The following is a 27,530-nucleotide window of genomic DNA, read 5'->3' on the forward strand; positions in this document are numbered from 1 at the left end:
ATTTCACGTGTGGCTCTCATATATTTGGACAGTGCTATTTTAGAGTGTTCTGGTGAAGAATGTGGCCTCTGGAGATATACCTGGCCCAGAATTCAGGCTCTGCCAGTAATGTGCTATGTGATCTTGGGCTGATTATTTAACATCCCTGAATCTCAGTATATATTCTGAAAACTAAGAGTAAATAATATCAGACTGTTGTTTTGCAAAATAGAGAAATAAACACAAAGTGCTCGGCACAGCATGCAGCAGGTAGCACCAAAGAGATGCTAGTCGCTTTTGGTACTGACGATCATCGTGGGAGAGAGGCGTCTGAACTACCTTATTCAGTAGGACTCGGGGAGATTCCCTGAGATGTAGATTAAAGGACTTGCCAAACTTTCTTTTCCTGCCTAATCAAGAACTCAAGTCAAACCAGAAAACTACACTAGAACCCTCTTCTCCATGGTGCTCTGAGCAACTAATCAACAGACTCACAGGAGCACATCACCTAGCCATTCATTTTCTTTCTTCCCAATAATCATGATGATCAAGGAGGGTGAGGAGAAGGAAGAGTCAGAGTGTGTGAGAGGCCAATATCTTTTATTTTATGATTCAGAGTAAGCTTCCTCCTCTTCCTGTCCTCCCACCACTTGAAGGATTTGCCAAACAAGTCCATCATGTTAAATGAGCATGGAGAAGAATGACAGGGACTGCAAATGAGCGTACAAAATAACACTGCAGATGGACTTGATAAACACACTTGTTAGGGAACGTCTTGGTTTTCACTAACAATTGCACAAAGTCAGGACAGCTTCTCTTTGCCTGAAGTAATGACACTGCACATTATCAGAGAGCTCCCATTGTCCTCATTCAGAATCTTGTAAATCAAGGTTAAGCTGATGAATTCTATTAATGTTTAGTCTGCTCTCATACTTTGAGTTGCCATTCTTGTACATGAAAAAAGAATCTGTTCTTTCTTCCACAGCATTCCCCAACCATTCATTTTACTTGTGGCCAGGCTTAAGAATTGAACAGCCTCCCCCATAGCAATTAATTAATAGTGTGGCCAGAGATCCATAACCTATTCTGTCCACTGATCTCTAAAGCATTCATCTAGAGCAATCAAAGTGGAGCCTGCTTCAAAGCAGCTCTCACTCATTGAAAGAAATGGGGCATTGGGAATTTGGAACTCCATATTATAGAAAGTCTTGCCTGGGCCTAATCCATACATTTCAAGTGTGTTCTCTGCATCTATGGCTTTGTAAACACCTGTGTCTTTGCCTTTCCTGAAATCTAGCTCTCCCCTGATGACATTGCTTCCCTTGCAGACTTCTCATGCAGTGGCTGCTTATTCATCTCTCCGTTTCTGCTTATGAACTTGAGATTTAGGGCTTGGGGTTTCTTTCCTGGCTCGCTGTTGCTTCTTGAAGACATTTTTTCCTTCACTCTTTTGCTAAAAAACAAAACAAGCCCCTCCTTTTTTTGAAGCTCATGCAATTCAGCTATGTTATGCTCTTCTCTCACTGATTTTTGCCATCTACCAATCTCTTCAGAATTCTCTTTCTGTTTTGTTTTGTTTTTCTGGCAGGGTTAACAGTCTTCCTTTTCTCCCAAACTCTGCCATCACCCTAGGTGATTTCAACCTTCAGAGAGTCTGGCCCATGTGCCACCTAGGGCTCTCAGATTCTTGAACTCTTCCTTTAAAGCCCACATCCTCCACTCAACCTTAGCTGAAATCTATGATTGCCTTTCTTTGTGTCTGGACCCAGGTTGGTGAATACAGCTTGAGAAATGATACATAGGGAAGAATGATTCATAATCATAAAACTCTAATTCAAATTCATAACCATAATCAATCAAACTCAAATTCATAATCAGTAAACTGAAACAGGCCTTCAACACTTCCTGGAAATCCTACTACAACTTCTCCAGTTACCTAGTCCTTCCATTTTTCATAGTAAGTTTTTCAAACTTTCTCCCCTGGCCTCCAACCTTGGACAGCCTTGCCTCCCCACTAGAAGAAGATGGACTTATCTCTTTCAAAAAGAGAAAATAAAAACATTCAGACAAGAATTCCCTCATCTTCTGTCTACTAAACTACAAGCCTACCCACATCTGTATGCAAATCATCATCTTTCCATTTGGTACAGTAGAAGTGCTGGCTCTACTTTTCAAGGGCCAACACTCTTTCATGAATTGGTTCCCATCATTCACTCTCTAAGGAAGTTTACCATATACCATACTCCTTCTCTCTCATACATCTCAACTTCTCCCTCCCCATTAGATTCTATCCATTAACTTTCAATCATGTATAAATATCTGCCATTTAAAAAACAAAACAAACCAAATTCCACTCCAGTCATCAGTGTCTCCTTCTTCTACCCCTTACCCCAAATTGTGAGAAGAGCTGTGTTTCTTGCTGTTCTCCATTTCTTCACCTTCCACTCACTTTCCAGCCAACTGTACTCTACAGCTCCTTCCTCATCAGCCCACCTCACTTCCCTCGCCAGGGTCCTCAGTGACATTGGTAGTATTGGATGAAAAGGAAAGATTTTGTTCGTCATCTTTCATGATCTCTTAGCAGAATCTGACAATGCTGATAAGACCCTCCATGAAACATTCGCAGCCCTTGCTCTGTATCCCACTCTCCTGGTTTCCTTACATCTCTCACCACATTAACCTTACTTCCTTAGTAGGATTTATGATCTGCTACCCAGCTATTACATGGTGGAGTTCCTCAAGGATTTGGCCAAAGACTTCTCTTCACTCTCTTGCTTCTTCCTAGGTGATCACATTTCAGTGCAGGGCATCAGTTATCACCTATACGCAAATCACTTACACATTCATATCTTCAGCCCAGAACATTCTTCTGAACTCCACAGGTTTATTCAATTCTAACTTTATGTCTCCCTTTCTATGTCACAAATGTACCTCAAATTTACTGTGGTTAAAACAAAACAAAAAATATGCCTCCAAAATAAACCTTCTCCCAATATCGCTCCACAATCCGTTTTAGTGCACATGCTATAAACCTGAGTGTTATCACGTCAATCTGCTTTAACTCTCCCTCTCTCATACCCAACCTGTCACGGAAGTCCTATTACTTCCAAACTCTGTCGACAGGGCATTCACTCTCCCCATCTCTACTGCACCACGCTGGCTTCATTCCACTGTCTCGTGCCTGCATTGCTACCTACATCTCCTAACTTTCTCTCTCCATTGAGTTTAGTCCCTCTAGTCTAGTCTCTGAAATATTTATTTTGCAATAGAAAGTTGACTGTAACATTTCCATTTTTTAAAATATTTCAATGGATCCTCATTTCCTGTAGGATAAAGACCAACAGGTATTATAAGACAGCAGGATCTTGCCTAAGTCCATCTCTCCATGCCCTCTGAGCTATACTCCGACGGGCTTTCAGTTTCTTCGGTCCATTCTGTCATCAAATCCTTGATCATTCTGTTCCATCTTGCCTAGAACTTTCTGTCACTCCCACAAGTCCTAAGTTAACTCTTTTCCTAAAATAGCAACTCACTTTTTACTTCCTAATTGAAAACTTCCCAGACCTCTCTGATTAAATCAATTAACCCTATCATACAGCTTCAATGGACCATTCTTACTCTACAATTTTTTTACTATTTAAGACATGTTTGTATATTTAGAAATACATTACTAAAGCAGATGTATGTATAATCCCCCCAAATTTGCTTAACTTTGACATTTTGTCATTGAGTTCTGTTTCCACTGTAAAGTGGAAGTGGGTGGAGTAGGTGGCTCTTAGGGACTTAACGCCTCCCCTAAATCAGGCAGTCAGAAACATTTGGGAGCTCATCTCTTCCCTTAGAACTTCAACTCTCAATCTCATCAAGCTTTTTCTCCTTCCTCCAAAGCACCAATGACATGTCCAAATAGAATTTAGAGAAAATACACTCCTTACTATAACTTTCTTTTTTAGTCAGCATAGTGATGATCCTTGTGAGAATCTCATGGAATAGTAAGGAAGATAAGATGATTCAGATAAGAAAAGTGAAATGGGGAGCTAATAAGTGCCCTATAAATTCATCACAACCAAATCATATGAACTGAAAGAACTTGGTTGAAATAAAAAAAAAATTGCTCTTGGATATAGATCAGCTTTATACATGGGTAAAATTAAACTCTACACTCTGCTCTGCCTGTCTGACTAAAGCCTGGAGTTTAGGCTCAAAACACCTTTTCCAATATAGACTTTAACTATTAAACCAAGAGAAAAACAACTTCAGAATCGATATACCTGGAAAGCCCTTGACTACTTATGAAGTAAGCTGTGTTTTCCCAGTATATTAGATTTAATTAGATAAGTTAAATCTAACCTTCAGAATTTTAATTATATCAAGTAAAGTTTTACTAATTTTATTTAATATGTTATCATCAAGGGGCCCAGCTCCATATAATTATTTGGGAAGGCGAGCTCTGGTCTTTGTGGCAGTCCCACTTCAAATTCAGCAGGTTTTCTGTATTAGCAGTCTGTATTAGTTTTCTCAAACTCATTACTTAACTGGGAGGTCAAAATCTGTCTCAGAGTTTAATGATGAAAGTCATTCCCTGCATGCTTTTTGATTTTTCTTTTTTTTGCCGTAGTCATTTGGGTATATATTGTTTAAATCAAATTAATTTACCATATAAAAACCAAAGAAAGTTGAATGATCTTTCCAGTCTCTATGTTTAAATTAAGGTTTTCAATCTTTTTAGCTTTGTGTTGTCAGACAAGTCACTCAATTTAGTCTTAAGCCTTATTTTCCTTCTTTGTAAAATGGTGGACGATAATGCTGACCTGTGGGAAGCCTCTCCCTTTACTTCTCATGTTGAAATTCCCATGACAATCTACCAATTTTATTTCTCCATGATAGTTATACATTTTCATGATCTGTGGCCAAGCATATGAGCCTGATTACTCTTGGTTCTAAGGTTGTCTGGGGTGGTCCTGTTGATGCCTACTTGTCCTGGAGTTCTTAATTGTTTAGCAATTGTCCTAGAAAAAAAGGTCCTAGTTTGGCCAATAAATTGCATGGTCATAGTTCAACATATGGGCTCTGGAGCCAGACTGTCTGGGTTCAGATCTTTCCTCTCTGTTTCTGCTACTGTGTTGCCAGGGCAAGTTTGTCCACCTCATAACTCCCTCAGCAGTAAAATGAGAACACACTTCTTGTGAAGACTACATCAGTTAATGTGTGCAATGGCCTCTGAACAGCATCTAGTAAGCCCTCTGTCCCTATAAACTATTATTAGTATCAACTATATGATCTTGGCCAGGCTGCTTAGTATTTCTGGGCCTCACTTTACTCACCTGTAAATGGGGAGAGGAATACCTACCTCAAAAGGTTATTGTAAGCCTTAACTAAAACATTCTAATATCTTCAGTAAATTGTAAAGCACTATACAAATTTAAGTCTTTACCACTTCAGTTGATAAACATTTCTCATTAAACATTACATAGATAATACATTAACACATTAAACTGCTAACAGTGGTGCACATGTTTTATGAAGCAACTTTGTAAGCCATGCTTCCTAGAACATCTTCTTTTTTTAAAAGAAAAAGTAGATGACCTGAAAGCCAAATTAGTAAAACCAAAGAAATTTAAAATTTCATAAAAAGCTCTTATTCTTTATTTCTATTTTTCATAAATATAAAATGGGTACCATAAAATTAATTTACATTGAGTACCTCCTGGTAGCTTTTTCTTTTAGTAAAATCTGTGTGGTATGTTTTTGTCTTAGCCCCCAGAGTAAAATCTTGTTCTATACAGCCATGGAAGCTCCCTCTGTCACCACAACTTGCTTCTGAAGAATGGTGGCATTGCCAGATTTTCTGACCTGCACTCTGACCCCAAATAGAAGGTTGAAGCACCACAAAATTCCTGGCACCAGAACCTACAGGATTCATACAACTGTTTCAGGAGAAATGTAGCCTTTCCCTCAGGAAGCTCACCTGCTTCTCCACACAAAAACCCAGTGTGAAAGAACACAGAAGCAAGGAGCTATGTCTGTGTTACATTTACAAGAGACAGATTTGGTTTTAGGTGGTGAGGAGTTGGGGGGTAGGAATCAAGACCTCCCAATTATCTTGGCCAGAAATGAGAAAATCATGGTTTCTGTTGATAAACAAAACAGCCCCTCAATCACCAAAACTGCATTTTGCTAGAAAACAAATGGGAAACATTTTCCTAGACAGCTTTCACTTCAACACAAGTTAGCAACTCACCCCAAAGATCTGGAATCAATTGTATTTCCTCCCCTTATTCCTTCCATAGAATATTAAACCAAAAGCTACATTCCTTTCTAATTTCTAACCTCGCCAACTACTGCAAGTGGCAAAGCAGGCACATAGCTTCTTGGACTATCTGACCAGACCATGTGAACCAACCCAGCAGACAGGATGGGGAACTTTATGCAGTTATCACTTTAAGAAGCCTAATAAATATAAATTATCTAGGCTTTTTTGCTAACAGGAGGTTTGCTTTTCATTTCCTATGGATATGATACTTTTCCCACTCAAGTACTTTCTAGTTTTGTCTTTTGCTTTTTTTTTGTTCCCCAGAGTGGCTACAATATATTTCCGGGAATCTACACTTCATTTCTAGAATATGATTTTTTTCATAATCGTTTGCTTTCTTTTTCTGGTTCCTAATAATCTGTTCTCTTTGCTACCAAAGTCTTATCCCTTCTCCCTGACTCCCTTTTCAAATATACAAGAAAGAAGTGCATAAATAAAACAAAGAGAAAAATTGAACGAGCTAAAGAAAAACACTAAAAGAGAAACTATATTCAGCAATATCCTTAACTCATACAGAAGTTGGAAAATGAAACAAAAGTCTACCACCAATGGACTAAAATGCCATTTGCTAATAACGTCTAACACATTCTACCAAGCCAACCTGGTCAATAGCCACTAAAGATTTTTTTTTAATGTAAATAAGGGAAAGTCTTGCAAACTAATAGTAAATACTGCAGATTATACTATACTATTTTCATCTTTCAACTGCTCTTTCCCTGAATAGACAGTGCATGTTTTAGAATGGACTGAATTTATAGTCCATATCTTTTCCTTGTTATTTCATTGTTTGCAACTATTTTACCTTTTCTAAAATCTTTCTCACCCTTTAAGATTCAGATTAGATATTAGCTCTTTCCAGATGTCTTCCCTGATACCCAAGTTGGGTTTAGAACTCTGTATTTAGGTTTCCATAGTACCTGGCAGTACTTACTCCATTATATTCCTATTACCTATTTTCTGTATCTGCTCTTCCACTATAAGGCAGGGCTTCATCTCAGTCATCTTTCTATTCCTGGATCTAGTACTGGCAATGTAATATATGTAGATAATATGTTTGTTGGATGCCAGCTGAAAGGTCTTAATGGGTGAGTAAAATGTGGACAAAAAACAAGTGCTAGTCTTTTATCTGCTTCTGCATTCTCACATACGCTATCCTTTGCCTGAAACAGTGTCTCCTCATCCCCACGGACCAGCTAACTTCTTGTCGTTCTTTACACCTCAGCTTAGATATTGCTTTCTCTAGGACCCCTTCCCTGAAACTGGGGTTGGGAGTCCGTTCTTTGGCCTTTCTTATCTATCCAATCTTTGGAATCATAGGACTCCACTTCAATTGACTCTCCACTCGTCTAAATCCCCCAATTAACTGTGCTGTATAAGAGTAATGAGGAAGTTGGCATTATTTCCACCGAATCCCTAAAACATTGCCTGGCAGTATGGTGGGAGATAAGAAATATCCACAGAGAATTTATCAAATCAATGAATAAATATAATCTCACTCTCATATTAAATTTTGTTGGGATAAATATTACTATTACACTAATATTCCATTCTTGTTTTCTGTTCTCTAAATGACAGAAAAGGAAGCATGGACAAAAATGAAGATATTGCTTCTCAGTGAATTTATTTAAGTAATAATCTTTTGGAAATTCCATCATCTGATTGGAATCCTTCAACTGTCTTATCAAACAAGTAATTGAAAGTTTTCTTAGAAAGGACTGTTTTTGGTTAACTCTGAAGTAGCCAAATTTATTAGTCTTTCCTAAGTTTCACAAATGGCACTACATTAAAACTTCTTGTTTATAATCTTACTTCTTAATAGCTGATTTTTCGAGCCATCTTCTTTAAGTTTTCAGAGCTTTGAAAATTTTTGACTGTATCCACCTTGAAAATTCCTTTGCCATCACCCTGCCCTGACTTGGTTCTCTGCTTTCTAGAACTTTCTAACAAATCTTACTCTGCGTCTTTTACTTGCTCTCTTCTTCCTACTAACTGAGACCTTTACTTTTAGCCTTTTGCTTCATATTTTTACCTCATTGTCTCAGCGATTCTGTCTCTATCCATAAAACCATTGCTGCTTTGTTAATGATTCCCAAATTTCTATCTTTAATCCTAGTAATTCCTTTAAGCCCACATCTTTATATATTTCACTGAGATTTCACATAAAACATACACAAAATTAAAGTCATTAATTTCCTCTTGATTTTAAAATCTTTTAGGATGAATAGCAGCATCATTCATTTTGTGATCCAAGCTAAACCTCAGACCCATCTATGACATTTTCCTCAGCCTTGATGCTTTCATTAAAGCAGCTGCCAAGTCCTATTGCACTACTGCTCTAGTTAGCGTCTGCATCCTATTTCCACCATCACCACCTTACTTCAGAATCCTGTTATTTGCCTAATGTCAACTATGTGATGACTTCTCAACAGTTTTCTCTCTGGTGCTCCAATCCTTCTGACATATGCCTTCAGGAGTCATCTTCCTCAAGAACTGTCCTAATTTTATGTCACCAGATTGCTACTAAATGTAAACGCTCCAATGGTCCATAAACTATGTATAAATGCCTCTGCTTGAGCTTCAAACCTTTCATATCAAGTTTCATCTAAACTTGATTATGTGGGATAGAAGAAATGAGAAAGGGTCTGGTGTAATCCCAAGCAAGTAGCACAGTGTCTAACATGCAGCAGATACTCAAATATTTCCTAAAATGGAAAAGAGGAAACTTGGGTATTATACAAATGGTATCATGCCACTCTCTTGCATAAAGACCTTTGATAAATTTCCATCGTCTACAGGATATAGTCCCAACTTCTGAGCACAACTTGGCTCTTGCATACCTCTCTCATCATCTTGTCCAGGCTCTCTGGACTCCAGTCTTAAAGAATCACTTGCTTCCTTTACTAATGAGCCTTTGCATATAATCTTCTCCCTCTGATTTTTGTATGCCTCCTATTTGTCCTTCAGGATTAAATTCAGAAACTCCCTTGACCCATCTGATTCAGGGTTAGCTGCTCTGAAGATAGGGTGTAATGCTATCATTAACACGTATTACATCTGTCTATTTCACTCTGTCCTCTACCCTATGGTAAGCTCTTTGAGGACAGGTGTCACATCTTTTTTTTGTTCTCCAGGGTCTAACACAGTAGTCACACTTACACTTTGGTGAAAGTACTTTTCTTTTCTAATGGCTACAACCAACTAGCTATACTGGCTATATTGTCTATTGGCTATAATCAACTAGCTACATACAATCAACAAACTACTTTATTGAATCGATTTAATTTTCGACTTCAGGCCCATTGGCCTCTACACTATGCTCCATCTAACACAGAAAACCTGCATTTTCTAACTTTCATGTTTTTTTCCAATGTCATTCTGAACTTGTTGAAACTTCTCCTTTTAGCACCCACAATAACAGTGTCATATACCATTTTTGCTTATCTAATTTCCCAAAGTTTCTTTCAGCTTTATCGTATTTTGTAAGACTCCCTCACAATTACAATAATATTTGCCAAATATTAGCTATTCAACTATTTATCTTATTTTATATACTACTGCATAAACTCCTTTATAGTAAGGACCATGTTCTATTTGTCTGTCTCCCATAAGCTACATCATTCCTGGAACATAAAAAAATATTCAATGTTAAATTAATCAGAATCTATGTTACAATGAGCACCAGAACACAGTGCAATAGAACTTGAATAACAAAACTGTAAGCCTGTGAAGAAGAATCTTTTACTCAACATACAACAATACATTTTTGTATAACCAGTACAATACTGAGATTTAACTTTCTTTTCTTGATTACCTGCATTTCTATCCTTCAGCCCTAACCCTTCAATCAACTTACTTTATATTCTCATTTGCAGGGACTTCAGGCAGTTGCACAGTAATCATGCCATCTAAGTTGGTCTTCCCAATGAAGGCAGGCTTGGTACGCAGAACATCTGGTGCAGTCTTTGCTGTCACCCTGTGCTGCAGCCCACCAGCGCTGTTCCCACGATTTGTCAGTACGAAGGAATATGACTTCTCAGGCTTCAGGTTGACAATTAACTTCTGTGTAGCCCGGCCATCCACTTCTTCTACCATTTTCCCATCATCATAAAGAATCTAGAGAGATACAACCAATCAAAGAGATTTGGTTATCAGAGAGGCAACATATAATTTCTAAACTAATGTGCCCTTACTTAGGGGAAATGCACGTCAGGTCAATTCTAACTTGGGGCAATTCCTGAGCCCATAAGGATTCATACATTTTAAAGATTGCATCAACTTTTCTTTCTGTTCTTACTGTGTAATGGCATAATGTTTCTAAGTCTATCAAAAATACACCAAAAAATGTGCAATCACTTTTCAACATCTGACCTGTCAGTTGTATGTGATCTTAATGGAGTGTTTGCAGAAATGCTCTAGGTTTTCAATGTATTATCCACATCGCTTTTTTTCTAAATGTTCCCATTCCTGTTCCTAAATCCATTTTGTTTTTAAACATGTCTCTCTACTCTTTATTTCGTAGACTTGTACTTCTTGCTAACATTTCTCAAAGGCAAACTCGAATTTAAAATGTGCAAAGAATGCAAGCCAATAAACAAATTTTTAAAATCTCAGGATATTTCATCATAAATAAGTAGAAACCACATAAATTTCATTTTCTGGTGGAGAAACAAAAGCGCTAGCTTAGATTAAAAAGTTCAACTTGGAAGTACAAGGTGAGCCACAAATAATGCCAGCCCTCAATTTGAGCTCCTATATTCAGGCCAACAAACAAATTTTTAAAATCTCAGGATATTTCATCACAAATAGGTACAAACCACGTAAATCTCATTTTCTGAAGGAGAAACAAAAGTGCTAGCTTAGATTAAGTTCAACTTGGAAGTACTAGGTGACCCATGAATAATGCCAGTCCTCAACTGGAGCTCCTGCTTCCTCTTTAGAGTGGAAAGGTCACATGGCCAAAGCGCATGACTCAATCTGTTATATGAAAACCACCGATCACAATGGCAAATATGTGCAGCTGAATCAAAGCAATCTGTAAGCTTCATAAGTAACCTACCCAGGTGATCTGCCCCTTCCACTTTTACCCATGACATCTTGCAAATTAGAGAATAACTTACTTTGAAAGGCATAGCAGAATTATAATTCTCTGGAATCTCCCAAGACAGTAGCACTGAAGTCTTCATCACAGCTTTGACATGAAAATTTTTTGCAAACACTGCTGGAAAAGGAAAAACAGTGTATTTAAACTACTCCTAAAAATGTACGACCTGTCCTTTTCCACCACAGACCATAGGGCTTAAGCTAGATGCCATCTACTTTGATCAGAAAGAGTGTGATTTGCCTACCTGTTTAGAGCATTCATTTTACCACCCCATTCTCACAAAGATCTCTCCTTTCTCTCCAATTCAGTCAACTATATGTGTTTTCCTTACCTGAGGACATTGGGGTGCTGTCAGCCAGACTTGCTTGGCATTCTATAACTGAAATCTAAGGTATCCAAAACATATTAAGTTTTACATACTTTACCTTTTTGCTTTTGCTGAACCTATTAATATGAATGGGCCGATCAGTTATTTATAGCTTCAAAATACTGATTTCCAAAGACCGACATTCCTTTAAAGGAGGAAGGCCATAAGCAGACAAATCCTACCTTGATCCACAGGCAGTGTCCTGAACTGGACACTGGGACTATATGGCCCGGGCCCTTTGCTCGTGTGAGCACGTACTTTTACATCATATGTGGTATCTGGTTTTAAGCCACTGAGTGTCATAGTGGTGTCAGCTGGAACAATAAGCTGCTCCATTGGAAGAAGAGGGATGTTGATATCCCTATATAGGAGGGTATACTTGGTGATAATGCCATTTCTCTCTGCCAGGACAGGTGGCTGCCAAGACAACTGGACGGAGGTTGAAGTGGTGCCTTCTGAATGGAGGTTTTGAGGGAATCCAGTTGGGACTTCTTCTGGAACAGAAATCTCCTTCACCATCTCCTCCCCAAAGCCCACTTTATTTCTGGCTGAGAGCCTGAAGATATATGATGCTCCTTTGTGGATGTCTGTAGCTGTGAAGTGATCTTCTTTTTCAGAGAACTCAAGAGTAGTGAGCGGTTCCATATCCTTCCGGCCAAATTTTAAACGGTAGCCCTGAAGAGGTCCAAATGTGTCCACAGGGGGGTGCCACTGAATGAGAGCTGTATTCATCTGCGTGTGGTTAATCACAAGCCGGGGTTTCCCTGGAACTGGAGCACACAGGATGGAGTGGTAAGACCAACCTACATGGAGTTCGCATTTCATCATTGTTGAAAGGGAATACCACTCTACGGCATTCCATTTGTTTATAAAAAAGCTAATGCTTGGTCTATAAACCTTTGTGGAAATATACTCCTTCTCATATTCTGTTAAGATAGGCTGAGATACTCGAATTTGATAACAGACACAAAATAGGAATTACTATTGAAACACTAATAAGGGAATTTTTTTTTAACATCTTCACATATCAAACCTTCACACAGAAAGGTTCATGTCACAGAGAAATGAATCCGAGTAAAGATTAGTCAATTAGATACAGCAAATAAGAATAATAATTATAACATATTTAATTATTGGATGCATGCAATGTAGCAGGCGCTGTGCTAAGAGCATTACATGTAGTATCTCAATTGATTTGCATTCTTCACTCCTGACTACACGCTCTGATTAGTTATTATTTTAATTTTCTGTAAATAAGAAAATGAAACTCAGAGAGATAGAAAACTGTGCAAGGTCAGATGTGTAATAATTGAGAAAGCTATAAGACAAACCCAGTCTATCTGAATCCATAGCCCTAACAGTTAAGTATACTGTTATGTTGCTTGTAAGAGTAAAAGAAAAAGTAGTACAAACAAATGTTGCTTTGACTTACTAAGGATCTAATTTGCACTTTTTGTCTATACTCTACCATCCACACCACTCATCCTCATCAAGTTCTTCATCTGGAAAATGGGAATCACATTAAGACTCACCCCATATTGTTGTTGTGAATATCAAATAAGAAAATACACATAAAAATTGTAACAAAAGGTTTTATATCAATTAACATTAATCATAATTTTTAATAATCAGAATATGAAGCTTTCTGTGTTCAGGGACTAGTTTCCCATAAGTGCATAATTTCTTTCTTTTTAAGTTAAGTTAGATATGTGAAGAGTTCTAATCTACTCACTCAATAGATTATTACTTTTTTTTTTAATGGAGACCAATTATTCCTGAAGTCCACAGAGAAAGATATTGGTAAACAACACAGAGCCAGGAGTTTTTTTGGGAATAGTACAAAGATGGGAGGAAGATGAGTATCACCAGAATCATAACTAAAGCAAGTTCATAGAGAGGGGAATAAAGATGGTACAAAGGGAGAAAGGCTTACATTAATGGGAGATGGGTAATGGAAAACAGTATCATGGGGATGTAGAGAAAAGTTAAACAAAAAACAAAAGAACTACACGATACATGGAATCTTAATCTCAGAAATGACCTGGTTACCCTGTTCATTATATATTTCAGAAAACTGGGAACCCAAAGGTGGTGTGCTTTGTCCAAGAACACATTCATTAACTCATTTCTATTCTTAGCCAATGCAGTAATAGTTTTGTTTCACACGCTGGGTAAGTTTGTAATAAGTTCACGTAACTCGGCTAACCTACAATGTATAGATAGAATAATTAGGGAAGTTCGTAATGGTAATTATGTGTTTTGAAGGTTGGCCCAGGAACCAAACCAAACCAAAAATTGTGTATTCGTTGCTTCTCAGGAAAAAAGCTTCCTTGTTAAAGATCTTAACAACATATAGATTGTGTTTCAGAACACAATCTATATGTTGGAGAGTGCTTGAGTTATTCTATTTATTTTTATTTTAAATACACTTAAAATTATTTTCATGTTAAAAATCACTTTAAGATAGACATTGACAAGCATCTTTAATTTCCTTTTACGCGTGTATAGCATGGACATGATTTGCCCATTAAAATGCCAATAATGTCAAGGATTAAACACCTGAGACTCTGCTGAGAAAAAATGGGGCTTTCAGCAAAGAAGATATCCTCTAATAAACAAAAACTCAATTGAAATTATTGGGTAGAAACATAACTACGAAGTCTCAACATTTTCCGGGGACGATATATTTTATCAAATATATTTATCCAAATTTTCCAAAATTCTGTTTCCAAGGAACTGCATAATGGTATGTAGAGTGTGCATCCCCGATGCATGTAAAGTTAGGATAAATAAAACACTTTTAAATTTCTTGATGTAAAGCACAAATACGGGTTCCATTCTAATAATATTTGTCAGTCATTTATTAACAAGATTTTATTACCTAGTGTTTCACTTTATAATATTGCCATGATACAAATTTGGAGAAATATAATGGACTGGCAAATTCTAAGAAAAAAACCTCACTGGCCTTATGAAAATGTACATCTATTCTTCTGTGATAGTCAAAGCTTAGGTTGGACTAATGCCTTTTGTTTTTTGATGTTGGTATGCCCTTTCTTGTTCTGGGATATAAACGCTGTGAGCTTGGAATCTGAGATCAAAGTAATGCTCTAGAAGTAAGGGCAGCAGTTCTGACCCAGTGGTTTCCACTGATGTGCCAGGATCATCGCAGTGTGCTCTCCATTGCCAAGCCAACAACAGTCACTCCCTCCCCGGCAGACATTTCACTAAGCCCAAAAACTATGAGGCAATCAGCCTGGAAGTACCTAGATGCACAAGTGACGGATTTGAGAAAGAAATGAATGCTGAGGCAGCTAGAGGAAAAACTGCCAGGATCGCCTCAGAAGAGTCTAGCCACATGAAGAGAATGCCTAAAAGCTTCACGAGTGTGTGAATAACAGTTTAACAAGTTGGGGTAAGGGTTCTGGAAAGTTGTGGTATTTCATCCAGGGAGTAACAGAAAAAATGGAAAAGCAATGAGGAGAGTTCTACATTGCATATATGGTTAAAAAGAATTCTCCAAAACTCCTCATATTGGCAATGGAACCCATTCCATTTCTGGTTTCCAGAAACTCCGTGTATGAAACATTTACCAACTACTCACTCTGAGCCAAGACTTGTACACTGGCACACAGGCATTTGGGTGGGAAAATAAAGATGGAAAATGCAGGGTCCATATCCTCTGATCAATGCATGCTTGAGGTGGGGAAGAGCAGAGGTGCAGCAGATGGTGCTGTGTGTGGAGTCTGGCTCAAGGCTTCCGATGCCTTAGAGTTATTATGTAGACCACTTTTAAAGGCCATTCCGTAGTAGGGTCAGTAATGGTTCTGCTTCCTCCAGCACAGGAGCTGATCAAAGATCAGTAAGATCAAAGAGACTTAAGTAATTACTCAGGGGAGCTTGGAGGTCATTTTTAGCAATATCTTAGAGAACATGCTGGAAGAAGCAGAGAGGGTCCAGTTGCACAGTAAGCAAGCTAATGCTAATTTATGTCACGACATATAATCTCTTCTCCCTTGTCTCTTCAGTTTTGTTATTCCCTTACTAAACTCTTCTCTCTTCAAAATCTTTTAGGACTTCAGAAATGGCAAATATGTGCTGCTACCCTTTACTTCTTCTTAGCAATAGCAACCATTAGGGATGAACCAAGGCACTCAGTCCCTATGGCTCCAAACTTAGCTTCACTTTAATCTGGCACCCAAGCAGCAGCGATCATAATTGACTCACCTAAGCCTCTTACTCCCAAATTCTCCATGTCATAGTCATCTTTCCTACCATCCTTAAACATGGCTGCTCAGGATGGTAGTGAAACTCATGTAAACATATTGAGAAAATTTCAAACCAATGAATCTGCCAGTTGCCTTAAACCTTGAGACTTGAGGTAGTAGACCAATTATTATGATACAGAACAATGGGAGTATTAACAAAGAAACTGCAAAAATGTCATAATCATTAAACCATAAAAGCCAACGTTTTATTTAAAAGCATCCCTCAGGTTACATGAATCCTACATGGATTGCTTAAGTTATTGCCACTACTCTTTGTTTCAAAGATAGGACTATTCGCAGATTCTAGAAATAAGTACTATACATAAACATATCCTAAAATCAGGAATTTTACTATTAAAATAAAATTTCATGAGGATTCCTGAATTACCCATGGGAGCTGTAACTAAATACTCTTATAATTATGGTTGTTAGGGGCTCACGTCTGTGAGAGAAACTCAGTAATTCTTCATAGTCACATAAGTATAAGGATTTTTTTGGTAGTAGTATATGAAACAAATTAATGTGTTCACTGATTACCTGGAGATAAACCACGACTAGGGAATGCTTTTTGACTAGTAGGTTGGCAGCAAAGAAAACTAGAGTTTTTCTCTTAAAGGAATTATAAATCTGGATTCTCTCACCTCCAACGCAGGCTCAGTGGGGAGATCTCAAATAAATAAATGTGCAGACATCAAAATTATAAGCTTTTCTTACCTCAATACCTAACTCTCCACTGATTAAGAAAGATCTGAAATTGTGAATGGAAATTCCAAAATAATCCTATATATGAACGGGATCCACAATTCTAAGTAATTTTCTGTACAGTGACTAAAAGTGATGAGCTAGTCTCAGTGACATTAAAATAGAAAACATCTTTCCTTTCTCTAGGATTCAGATCCCTGAGCTATAAATCCTCTACTTTTCTCTCCTCATTATAGGCCATCATCTTACGGGCAATAGGAGGTTGATGCTTTATGGAAGATCTTTCAGGCTTATTAAGATGATGACAGTTATGATGAAATGTATTTTCTTCACTTTGGGATTCATTTTCAGGGTTTTTACTCTTGGTTGTCTACATTCTAACGGTGGCTGGTTCCATAGCCAGACAGTCAGCATGCCCTACTGAATATGTATCTCCTATGCAGGGCACTATATTAGCTTGATATAACGGTATTCTTTAAAAAAAAAGAAAAGAGAAAAAAAAGCCCAGAAGACTTTGCCTTGAAGGAGTTTTGCCATCTGTAATCCTGCTGCTTGAGGCAGTTCCAGGTGGCGGGATGTGAGCGAGGCAAATCTTATGACATTTAGACAAATTTGGCAGTGAGCATGGCACCCAGGAGGGCACTCAACATCACAGCTGTTCTCTGCTTTATGCCTTTACATAGAGGTGTGTTCCTGAAAAGTTGTGCGGGAAGTGATTCGGGAGGAGTAAATCAAATCATAGTTTAAACGTTCCATGGGAGATTTCTATATAAAGGGATCGGAGGAGAATCCTTTTGTAATTATCTCAAAATTTATTGGTTTTACAACGTCAAGTCTTCCTTCCTGCTGGCTTTTCTTAAGGTGGCCAACCAAAGTAACTCTAAAGAGCATTAAGAAACTTTGTTCTTCAGAAAGCAGCAATCTGATATTATATAGTCTTTTTTGCTTTTCTTCATTCCCATTTCTATTCCCCCTCTTTTATGCAATTTGTGCTCTTTAGAATCCTCACAGCAAGGGGTGAGGAGAGAAAATGATAAAAAATAAAACTGTAAGTCATCAACCCAGCTCTTTTAACAGGATCTGTGCTGGGAGAGGCTGAAGCTGCTGAGTGACGTTCCTGCCTAGATGATCTGCCCACTGGATCTCATGGGACTCGTTTCCTCACATCCTTCGTCTCAGCTTAAATAACCTTCCCCCAAGAGTCCGCCAATCACTCTTTCCAAAACAAGTCCCAGAGCCGGCCCTATCCTTAATGCCCACACATCTTTATTTGCAGCTTATCACTTCCTGACATTTTATTCTACAGTCATTTGTTCACTCGTTAATTATGCAGTCCTGGTCAGAAAACAGATTTCAAGAGGACAGAGTATTTTTCTATTTTGTTGACCGCTGTATCCCCCATCCTGGGAATAGTTCCTGACACATAGTAGGTGCTCAAAAAATATTTGGTGAATGACTGAGTAATTCAGGCTAAGTATGTACTTGAATTTTTTTTCTTCTGAATTATATATCATAAAACACAAAAATTCACCACAGTCAATTTTTTCCCTTTTTCCCTTTGATAGAAGCCACCTATACCGTTTGGAGAGTTAGTATTATTGTTGCCTGGAACACATTCGAGGCACATACATGCACAGACAAGGTTACCTGCCCCAGTGGTGGACACCAGTTTGGGCTTGCTGCGAGCACCGTCTCCTTTGGTGGTGTAGGCTGTGACGGTGAGGGAGTAGGAAGTTTCAGGCTGTAGCCCAGAAATGATCATGTCCTGAAATGAGACAATAGAATGACACCAATTCAAAACACGCCATGAATGCCCTGGGGGTAAAAAAAGACCTCCACCTTCATTCTGCGCATGCTTGAACATTCCCTGAAGCCATGCCAAGCACTGGGAGTTTCATGCCTGGAGCTCATGCTGTGATGATCTGTTTTCATGCTGACTTTGAAGAGAGGTCTGCAGCCATCCTAAAAGACAGCTACTACTCCATCTAAGGGGTAGTGGTTAAAAACACAAAACCTAGAGTCAGACCTCCTAGAGCCTCTCTTTATTCACTAGTGTGGGGATCCAGGGCAAGTGAGTTTACCCCTCTGTGCCTCAGTTTCCCACGTGAAACTCGGAATAATAGGACTCCAGAGGGCTACTGGAGAATTAAATGAGTTGTAGCAGGTAAACACTTAGAGCTATGCCTGGCTCGTAGAGAGCAATCCATAACTTAGCTGTTTGTTATGCCAGCAGCTCTCCATATGTATCCACTATAGTCTGGTCCACAGACTGGTGACGGGGCTGATGCCAACACGGTCTGTTTTATCACCATGTAAATATTTTGCCAAATGGTTGATCTGTTGGACCTAGATATCCTGAGAGCCAGAGAAGTTTCTCTGGACTCAAGTAACATATTATTGATTAATTGTATAGGCTATGAACTAAAATCATTATACGCTAAGGAGAAATTTCTGACGATTTGGAGAGCAGGCCATAAAACCAAAGAATGGGACTTGTTCTACCACATCATGAATATGTGTTCAATTATTCAGAATGACTATTCAGAAAACATTAAATGTCACAAACTATTTATTGAAACTCTTAATTCTCTCATAGTAAGGGCCCAAAGCTGGGATGGTGATGAGACTAGATGATTCTAGAACTGTTCTTCCAAATTGAAGGTTTCAGGATTCTTTAGATAGTGTGCTGGCTATTAATTTGTTCTGGTATTTTCCTTAGAGCTACATACACACAGCAATAAAAAGTCCTTTCAGCTTTTTGGCACAGCTATGTTTTCAAATTGAATGTGGATAAATTTAAGAAAATATACAATGTCATTGCCTTCCACATCTAAAGATACTGCAAGTGAGAGTTTAGTGAGTAGACTGCATTGTGTAAAGGATGCTAGGATTTTTCTGTGCAAGGCTGTAAGGGACACCATAAAACTCAATTGTTGAATCCAATCCCAAATATGACAGGTTTTGACAATGTGCTTTTCTCAAAACAGTAGGAATATCATCAGTGTGGAAATTCAAAAATTTCAGATACCATTCTGAAGAGCCATTGGAAATATTATTCTGCCAGAAGAATGGACTAAATTTGGGAGAGAGACTTTATTTTCAGGATCTTGGAACAGTTTCACTAACATTACAGAGAATATAAAAACCAAGTGAACCACCAACAGTGGCATTTTAAATTACAGCAGTCACAGTGGCTATTCCAAAAATTATGACGGGTAAATGCCAACATTATTGTCTCCACGGTCCCCCTCACATGCCACTGGATTGCTGCTGAAAGCAGGCAAAGCTAGGAGGAGGAAGAATCGAGGCTTGGTTCTATCACCAAATCATATAGCAAGAAATTTATATACTCTCAGCCTTATATAAATAGTTTCTCATTTATAAAATTGGGGTTAACCACACGTGTCCTTCCTCTCGCACAGGATGCGATTTGAAATTGGTCAAGCCCTCTGCAGTGGTGTAATCTCAGCTGGACACATCTCTATTTGCCTGGATCACATCATCTCTTGGGTTACATCTTCTTTCTTTAAGCTGCGGGCATGCTTCCTTGGTGCTTTCTGCACCCTCCGTAGGGTGGTGAGGCTGACACCATAGCCACAATTCCTCAGTCTGTCTTCTCCTATCCCATCTCCACTCTACTTTTCACCCCTGCCTGTTTAAAGTTAGCATTTTTGGATGTTCTGTCACAGTCACTTGCATGCTGTGTTTCCCTCTAGTCCTAAAAAAAACTGCATTCATTTCCAAACCTTAAAAAAGTTTTTCTGCATATATCCTAAATTCATCTCTAGCCCTGATTCCACCAGGAGCAGGTACTGGAGCTCCCACCAGGGCTCCAGTACTATATACAGTGTAAATATATGCCAAACGTCTTCCTGTGACTGCCAAGTGTTACCTCAAGTTCAACTTAACTAAAGCTGCAACGTCTCTCAGAAGCAGACGCCCCTCCCTATTGCCATATTTTAATGAACAGTAGAATGTCGTCAAAACTTATGAGTGAACTTTGATCTCTTTTTTTCCTCAAATTCTTAGCTAGTCAGCAAATTTTTGTCAATTCTTTAAAGTATGGATCATAACTGTCCCTTTTTCATTTCTAATGCTTCAAGTTTGTTGAATTTTTATCACTTCACGAATAATTTAGTAAAAGGGCTCATTTTATTTGTTTCCCTGTTTACTATCTTTTTTTCTATAATCTATCCACTAAGCCATTGGTTTTTTAAGCTGCAGGTAATGACCCATTTAGTAAGTCATGAAATCAGTTTAGTCAGTCGTGACCAGCATTAAAGAAATACAATACACTTGAACGCAAAATATTAAAGTTTATGTATATTTAAAGGTAAGGTATTATTTTGTAAAACGTTTATTTTAAACATACACACGCATTTTTCAGGATATACAATGCATTGCTTACTACAGGTCATGGTCAAATAATTTTATAAAACGCTCCTATACTCACAATTCCATGAGAACTGACACCTTGCCCCCCATATTTGCCAATATTCTCAACAAGAGCCCTATGCTTTGGCAAAAAATATTTATTTACTAAATGAAAGAATAGCTCTTACTAGCCTTTCTCCTATTTCTCTTCTCAATAATGTTTTATGTCTCTTCAGTACTGAAGAGTTAATAGCTCTTTAGCTTTACACTTCAGGCTTTCCCAACATTACATTGAAAGCTACGTTTTAGCCACAGTTAGCACTAATTTACTAACCTGAACCCTTCATTCATTTCAAAGTGGTGAGCTCACTGTCATCTGACTATATCACACTCTTGACTGCCTCATGACTGCTTCCACTGTGCTTAACTTTAAAAACTATGTTCCCACCTCCAACTTCCCAACACACACACACACACACACACACACACACTTTTTACCTCTTCAATCCCTATTCATCCTTTAGGTTCTCAACTAAGTTTCAGGATCTCTTCTCCCATCCCAGTCTACTGTCTGTGAACTCATAGCTCTTACTGACATTGTTACTCATTTACTAATTAACACATTGCTTGAGGCCATTGCTTTTTGTTACACTTCATGGAACTTTTTTCAACTTTACATTTGTCCTAGCCACCCAAGTTGCAAGAGCTTGGAAGGCAGGTGTCACATATTGTGTCCCCCACAGTACCTTATACATAACGTGCTCTCAATAAATAACAGAATTCACTCATTCAAATATTTGAAAAAATTCCTCCCTCAATGAGATACTTTTTGCTTCTTGGCATGACTCATTCAATTTCATGCAGATTTGTACAACATAAAATTGCCATTTTTAGATAGAGTTAATTAGTGCCAGATATACATCATGTTATCCACTGACTATATAACCCTGGAGTAAGATTTATGAACAGCCTACAACAAACAACTTGATATCTCCAGTCTGTGATGCCTCCACTCAAAGCATGCCTCCTCTAACTGTGTCACAAGGTGGTTAGTAGCAGCCACCAAAACAATGTGAGCTCATGACATTTCTGATGTAATCAGTAGCACCATGCCAATTTCACAAAACAAAAACCAAAATAAAAAAGTGTACCACATAGTGAAGATAATTAAAAAATAATTTGTTAGTTCATGCATCCAAGCAAACTGTGGTGACATCACAAATAAGTGAAAGAGGCGTATCAGAAAAACCAAGCATTCATAATCTGTTTTGACACAGCAGTCAAAAATTACTCACATGTTCAGTAGTATCATCAAATTCCCACTGATTGACATTAAGAAGAATGGGAAGGGGGAAACAAAACAAAACAAAAAAAATGAAGAGAAATTTGTAGCCTGATAAAGGCAATGCTGCCCTCCTTAGATTAGAAAAAATAAGCAATTGAAACAGTGTGTACAATAAAATTCCAAAGAGTGCAAGTGTGTTATGGTGCCATCTTCACTCCCAAATGAGAGGTCAAAAGTAAATATGCTCTGTACTATCACTAAAACCATTTAATTTTTTTTTTTAACGTGTGGTTCATTGGAATGAATCAATAAGGCATAGCAAAAAGCTAATGCACACTACTTTCTAACATTTATTTTGACTTTTTCCTTAGATTACACAGTTAACTCAATTCACTATTTAGATTAATATCTTTCATTAATATTGAAATTGTACAGCTCCAGTGAAGTTCTGCAAGCCATAGTGAAATTTCAATGAACAGTCAAAGAGATTATATGAGATGGACAAAAAATCAAAAACCAAAGCAAAAATCACACAAGGAAAATCAGAAAATAAATGAAGGAAAGCCAAAGTGTAAGAGAGGTTAAAAAAAAGATTGAATTGACATTTAAGGCATTTTGTATAATATAATTCCATTAACTACAATATTCCCAATGAAAATAGCAAAAGAACTACACTTCTATCATGGAAGATTATCTAAGAACTGAAGAACGATATCAAGGCATGATGGTCATATCTTTTCTTCATAATTACAGACTCACAACTAAGTACAAGCATTGATGGATTTATTAATTTTATACTATGAGAACTCTCTATTTTACAGGTGGTACAAAATAACTATTTAGAAAAATCAAATCAATGGCCCTTTTTCAAGAGTCTAAAGGATGCTATGAATGTCCAACTAAATTTACAGAAGTGGCCTTCAGACCAGAACTACACAGCTGGATGCCAGGTTGTTAAGTTAGCCACTAATCTAGATTCCCTTAGTTAGAATGTTTCAGAACTGAAACAAACATAAGACCTTTGTGAGTTGGTTATATTAAGACTCTGGAGTAAATACTTAGAACCACAAGGATATTTATTGCCTCTTAGTTTCACTGAGACAAGAATGCAAAATTTTGCAACCTGGTGCAGCAGTTCTCAACTTGGTTCGTAACCTTCGTCACTTTCGTACTAAGGAAGGAATTTTCCATTGAACTAAGCTTCAGATTTTCACAAATCCCATCCATTTCCATGCTCAGCTTTCAATTCACTGGAGAAGCAAAGCACCTCCCTAGTCATAATATTCTATCACTACTGTACCAAGCATAGGTAACCTAGTCCATGGATTATGTATAATCCTCAGCAGGGCAGTTATTAATTGAAATCTTCCTCTTCTTTTTAGGAAAATATGGTATTACCTTTGAATCACCTCTAATTTATGAAAAAAATGGAAAACTTTTAATGCTCTATTTTAAACAACTGGTTATAAAACCAAATTGTGACCATATAGTTGTAAACCACTGCCTTAGGATCAACAGAATTTCTCACATACTCAACTACTCTTAACACTTTAATCACCTTGGCTCAACATAGGCGATCCCGTTTATTCCCTGGGAAACACTAATTTTCATCATTGTCATTTTCTTCATTTTTTGGGAAATGAAACAATTATTTTCATCAAATAAGTGATTTGATAAAGAATTACTAAATAAAATACTATCTGGATAACTTTCCCCCCAAAAGAATGTCTATACATTTAGAAATTAGATGAACTAGTTCCAAGTAGTTTTAGCACAGCAGAAAGTAGATTCTATCAGCAAAACTGCTGCTTAAAATTCTTCCTTTGGTTTGATTAAAACCAACTTTTTTGAGGTCAGAAAGGCAAACTCAGATATAGGTGTAGAAAGCTGAACATCTGTATTTTGAGAAAACAGTTACATGTTTTTAATCACGTGTCATTTCATTACAGTTCACTTCCTCATTTGATGTCGACTGTGATTGAGAAGATAAATATGGATCATGTGTTTTAAAAACTAGAATTGTGTACAGGTTTTTAAAATGTGAAAAAATAAAAAATGGGGCCCATTTCAAGATTAAAATGAATATATCATATAAAAGCAGTGGTATGTAATTTCAGCCTTACCTGTGCATCAGCCAGCATGACATCCTTCAGCATGGGCTGGCCCTTGGGCTCACCATTTTCCATCCTCACATAATGCACCTGGTATCCTCTTATCTGGCCATGCTGTTTATTGGGCACAGGTGAGCGCCATGAGACTTTAACAGATGTTGAGTTGACAGCCTCTACCTCGACTTTGCGAGGAGGACCACTAGGAACTGGAACAACATCATCGGATAAAAGAAAATTATAGGCACTTGTCCCACCCAGTCAGAGCATTTTCTTTACTTAGGTTAAAAAAAAAAAATGGGCAGACCCACTATGTTTCCTTTGTGGAATACAAACATTTTCAACCAATGAAAATGCTCAACCAATCTGCTCTACCTTTTAAGAAAAGATCAAAAAACATGACCGATGCCAAAAAAAAAAGAAAAAATGGAAGAAAAAAAGAGTATCAGAGAAATAGAAAAACATGTAAAAAATGTACAAAAGCCAAGGAAGATGCTTTGAGGCTCAAAGCATTAAAGCACAAAGAGGTATAGCATTGAAATAATAACAAAAACTGGTTGTTGACTGTTGTGTGTTTTTTAAAGGTTTCTTTTTAGTAGAATAAAAAGATTCTTGATTATATGGATTTTCTTCTTTTTTTTTAATCTCATATCAAAGGTATTCCATACAACAGATGCCAAAAATTGAAGGTCAAGCATCAGTGTCTCCGAAATATGCAAGACAAAAAGGCAACAAGAGGATAACAAGGCAGTTTTGAAAAGTTAACTTCAAAATGTAAAAGAAGTGACTACAAAAAGCCAAAAAAAAAAAAAGCAGAAGACTTTAGATGAAGGTACAGAGAAGGGCCTGGATTGCAAGGTCATAGTAGCAAACTGTTCTTTCAAAGGGAAGCAAATTATTGTGTTGAGATCCAAAAACAAAACCAAAAAACAAAAAATGCCCAGGCCGTAGCAAAGATAGGTCTTTGGCAAAAACTACTGCAGTTATAGCGATGCTGGGTAAAAAAGATGAGCAGAGAAAAACGGATTACTGTTAGCCTATCAAAGACAGCAGACCAAGACTGTCAGAAGGATGCAAACTGACGGAGCAGAGGCAACATACCATCTTCATCGGTTCGAATCAATACGGACAAGCTCTCGGGGCCGGGGCCGACATCGGTGTGGGCTGTCACAGTGATCCGGTACTCAGTCCATTTTTCCAGCTGTTCCAAAAGGTATTTGGTAGTGTCCGAAGGAATTCCCAAAATCTCATGAGGTTTGTCATCTTCTCCGTCCACTGCGGTATACTTGATGGAGTATTCAGTAATAATGCCATTCTGTTTTTCCACTGGTGGAGGTTGCCAACTTACCAAAATACTAGTGGAACTTGAGCTGGTGCAACTAATGTCTTGAGGAGGAGCTGATGGCTCTTATTTTGGTAGTGAGTTAAAGGAGGGTTTGAGTGAAAGGACAGGAGTGGTTGGAAAACAAAAAAATGATAAAACAAAAGAAAGGCAAAAATAAATAAACGAACAATAAGGGCAACAAAACAAAAATAAGGCTTTGAAACTTAAAATAAATTTTTAAAGATAAATTTATGTACCTTGGCTTAGTAATATGAATAAACCAAAAAATGAATAAATGACAAAAATTAATTGTTAAATAATGGGTGGGGGGAATATGTGAAAATGAAACCTTGAGATAATAGAGCCTCAAATAAAATTACCTACCTGCAATTTAAATTCTTCTTCTAAACCAATCCCTCAGTATTCCCCAGCCCTACGATAGAGACTATCTAACTTGAAAACAGCTGCAAATAGTGCAAAATTTATTACGTGAGAGTCTGATGATACTTCACAGATACTGTTTCAAGCTTTCACTTCTACATTCTAGAACAAGAGTGATTCACATACAGTATTCACTTGTGAAACGATTCTTAAGTGTACAAAGTTGCATTAAACTGTTAGCTGCCCTTCCGCCAATCCCAATTTTTAAAAAAAGGAAAGAAATAAAAGCCCAACAAATGTAAAAGGGTTCCCTCTGACTATCTGAAACACAGAGACTGCCTGGCCAGTTTTAAGGAAAAGTCTTAACCTAACATCGATCGTAGCCCATGTACAGTGAGCATGCAGAATCAATAAAGGATGAAAATGCATAGTTCAAGGTTTACCTACCCGAGGATAATGTCAGGCTTGTTGATTCTGACTGTAACTTGTACTTACCCTACATCAGCTTTCAGCTTTTTTTATTCTAACTCTTCTTGAGACACCATTGCTAGTGAAGAATTACATCCCACCAGCAAATTTTGGTAAAATCAATAATAATCACCTATCCCTTACAAAATGTCAATAACACAGCCATTAAAAAGAATTGTTTTAAAAAAATCCTGAGAACCATCTGGAAAAGATATGACTTACGTGCAAAATTCTTTTCATTTCTTATAATTATTCATATCAAGTAGGATTTACATAAGAGTTGAAAGATAAACTTCCTTATTGCCCATTCTAAAATAAATTGGTCACCTTCTGAATAATTATTTTCCATCAAATTAATCAAACACCATTATTTGGAAAATTAAAGAACAACACAACTGTTGTCAGAAATCATTTCTAAAGTTAATAATATGTGTTCCTAAAGAAGAACAAACAAGTGGAATAAGATATACATATACATACATATTTTTTAGGGCAATATGGTAGAATGAGTACATCATTTCTTAATTTTTGTGTTTGAATATGTACTTTGAGTATTTCCTTAGACTTTGTGGGTCTTAATATTATGTAGTGTCAGGTGCATGCAAATGTTTACAGGATTATCAGTCTTTCTGAATTTACACGTCTGTGCTCTTCACCAGAGTCAATCAAAAAGAAAAGCGCCCTGTACTTACAAAAAGGAAATTCTCATAAGACAGTCTTGTAAATTTGGAATAAAATTTGCAAAATCACTAGAATATCATTTTTATTGATTATGACTACAGGTTCTTATATTTAAAATTATAAAACCATTTTATATGCATTATCATTATTCATAATAAATTGATTTGTTCACGTAACAG

At 37.4% G+C, this 27,530-nt stretch overlaps 1 protein-coding gene across 50 annotated transcripts in view; it reads right to left on the reverse strand.

Annotated features, from left to right (window-relative positions):
* PTPRD (protein tyrosine phosphatase receptor type D) overlaps positions 1-27,530 on the reverse strand; it is a 2,079,533-nt gene that overhangs the window by 138,367 nt on the left and 1,913,636 nt on the right. For 17 of the 50 annotated variants that reach the window (XM_070590631.1, XM_070590614.1, XM_070590630.1 and 14 more), the window contains 7 exons: positions 25,599-25,904; positions 24,513-24,706; positions 22,400-22,426; positions 18,378-18,495; positions 11,943-12,530; positions 11,410-11,510; positions 10,146-10,405 (listed from right to left, as the gene is read on the reverse strand). In XM_070590631.1, the coding sequence (XP_070446732.1) occupies positions 10,146-10,405; positions 11,410-11,510; positions 11,943-12,530; positions 18,378-18,495; positions 22,400-22,426; positions 24,513-24,706; positions 25,599-25,904 (1,594 nt within the window). The remainder of the gene's footprint in view (positions 1-10,145; positions 10,406-11,409; positions 11,511-11,942; positions 12,531-18,377; positions 18,496-22,399; positions 22,427-24,512; positions 24,707-25,598; positions 25,905-27,530) is intronic. The other 33 variants (XM_070590639.1, XM_070590625.1, XM_070590638.1 and 30 more) reach the window with 8 other exon arrangements.

This window comes from Equus przewalskii, chromosome 22 (genome assembly GCF_037783145.1).
Source record: "Equus przewalskii isolate Varuska chromosome 22, EquPr2, whole genome shotgun sequence".
Taxonomy (NCBI): Eukaryota; Metazoa; Chordata; class Mammalia; order Perissodactyla; family Equidae; genus Equus; species Equus przewalskii.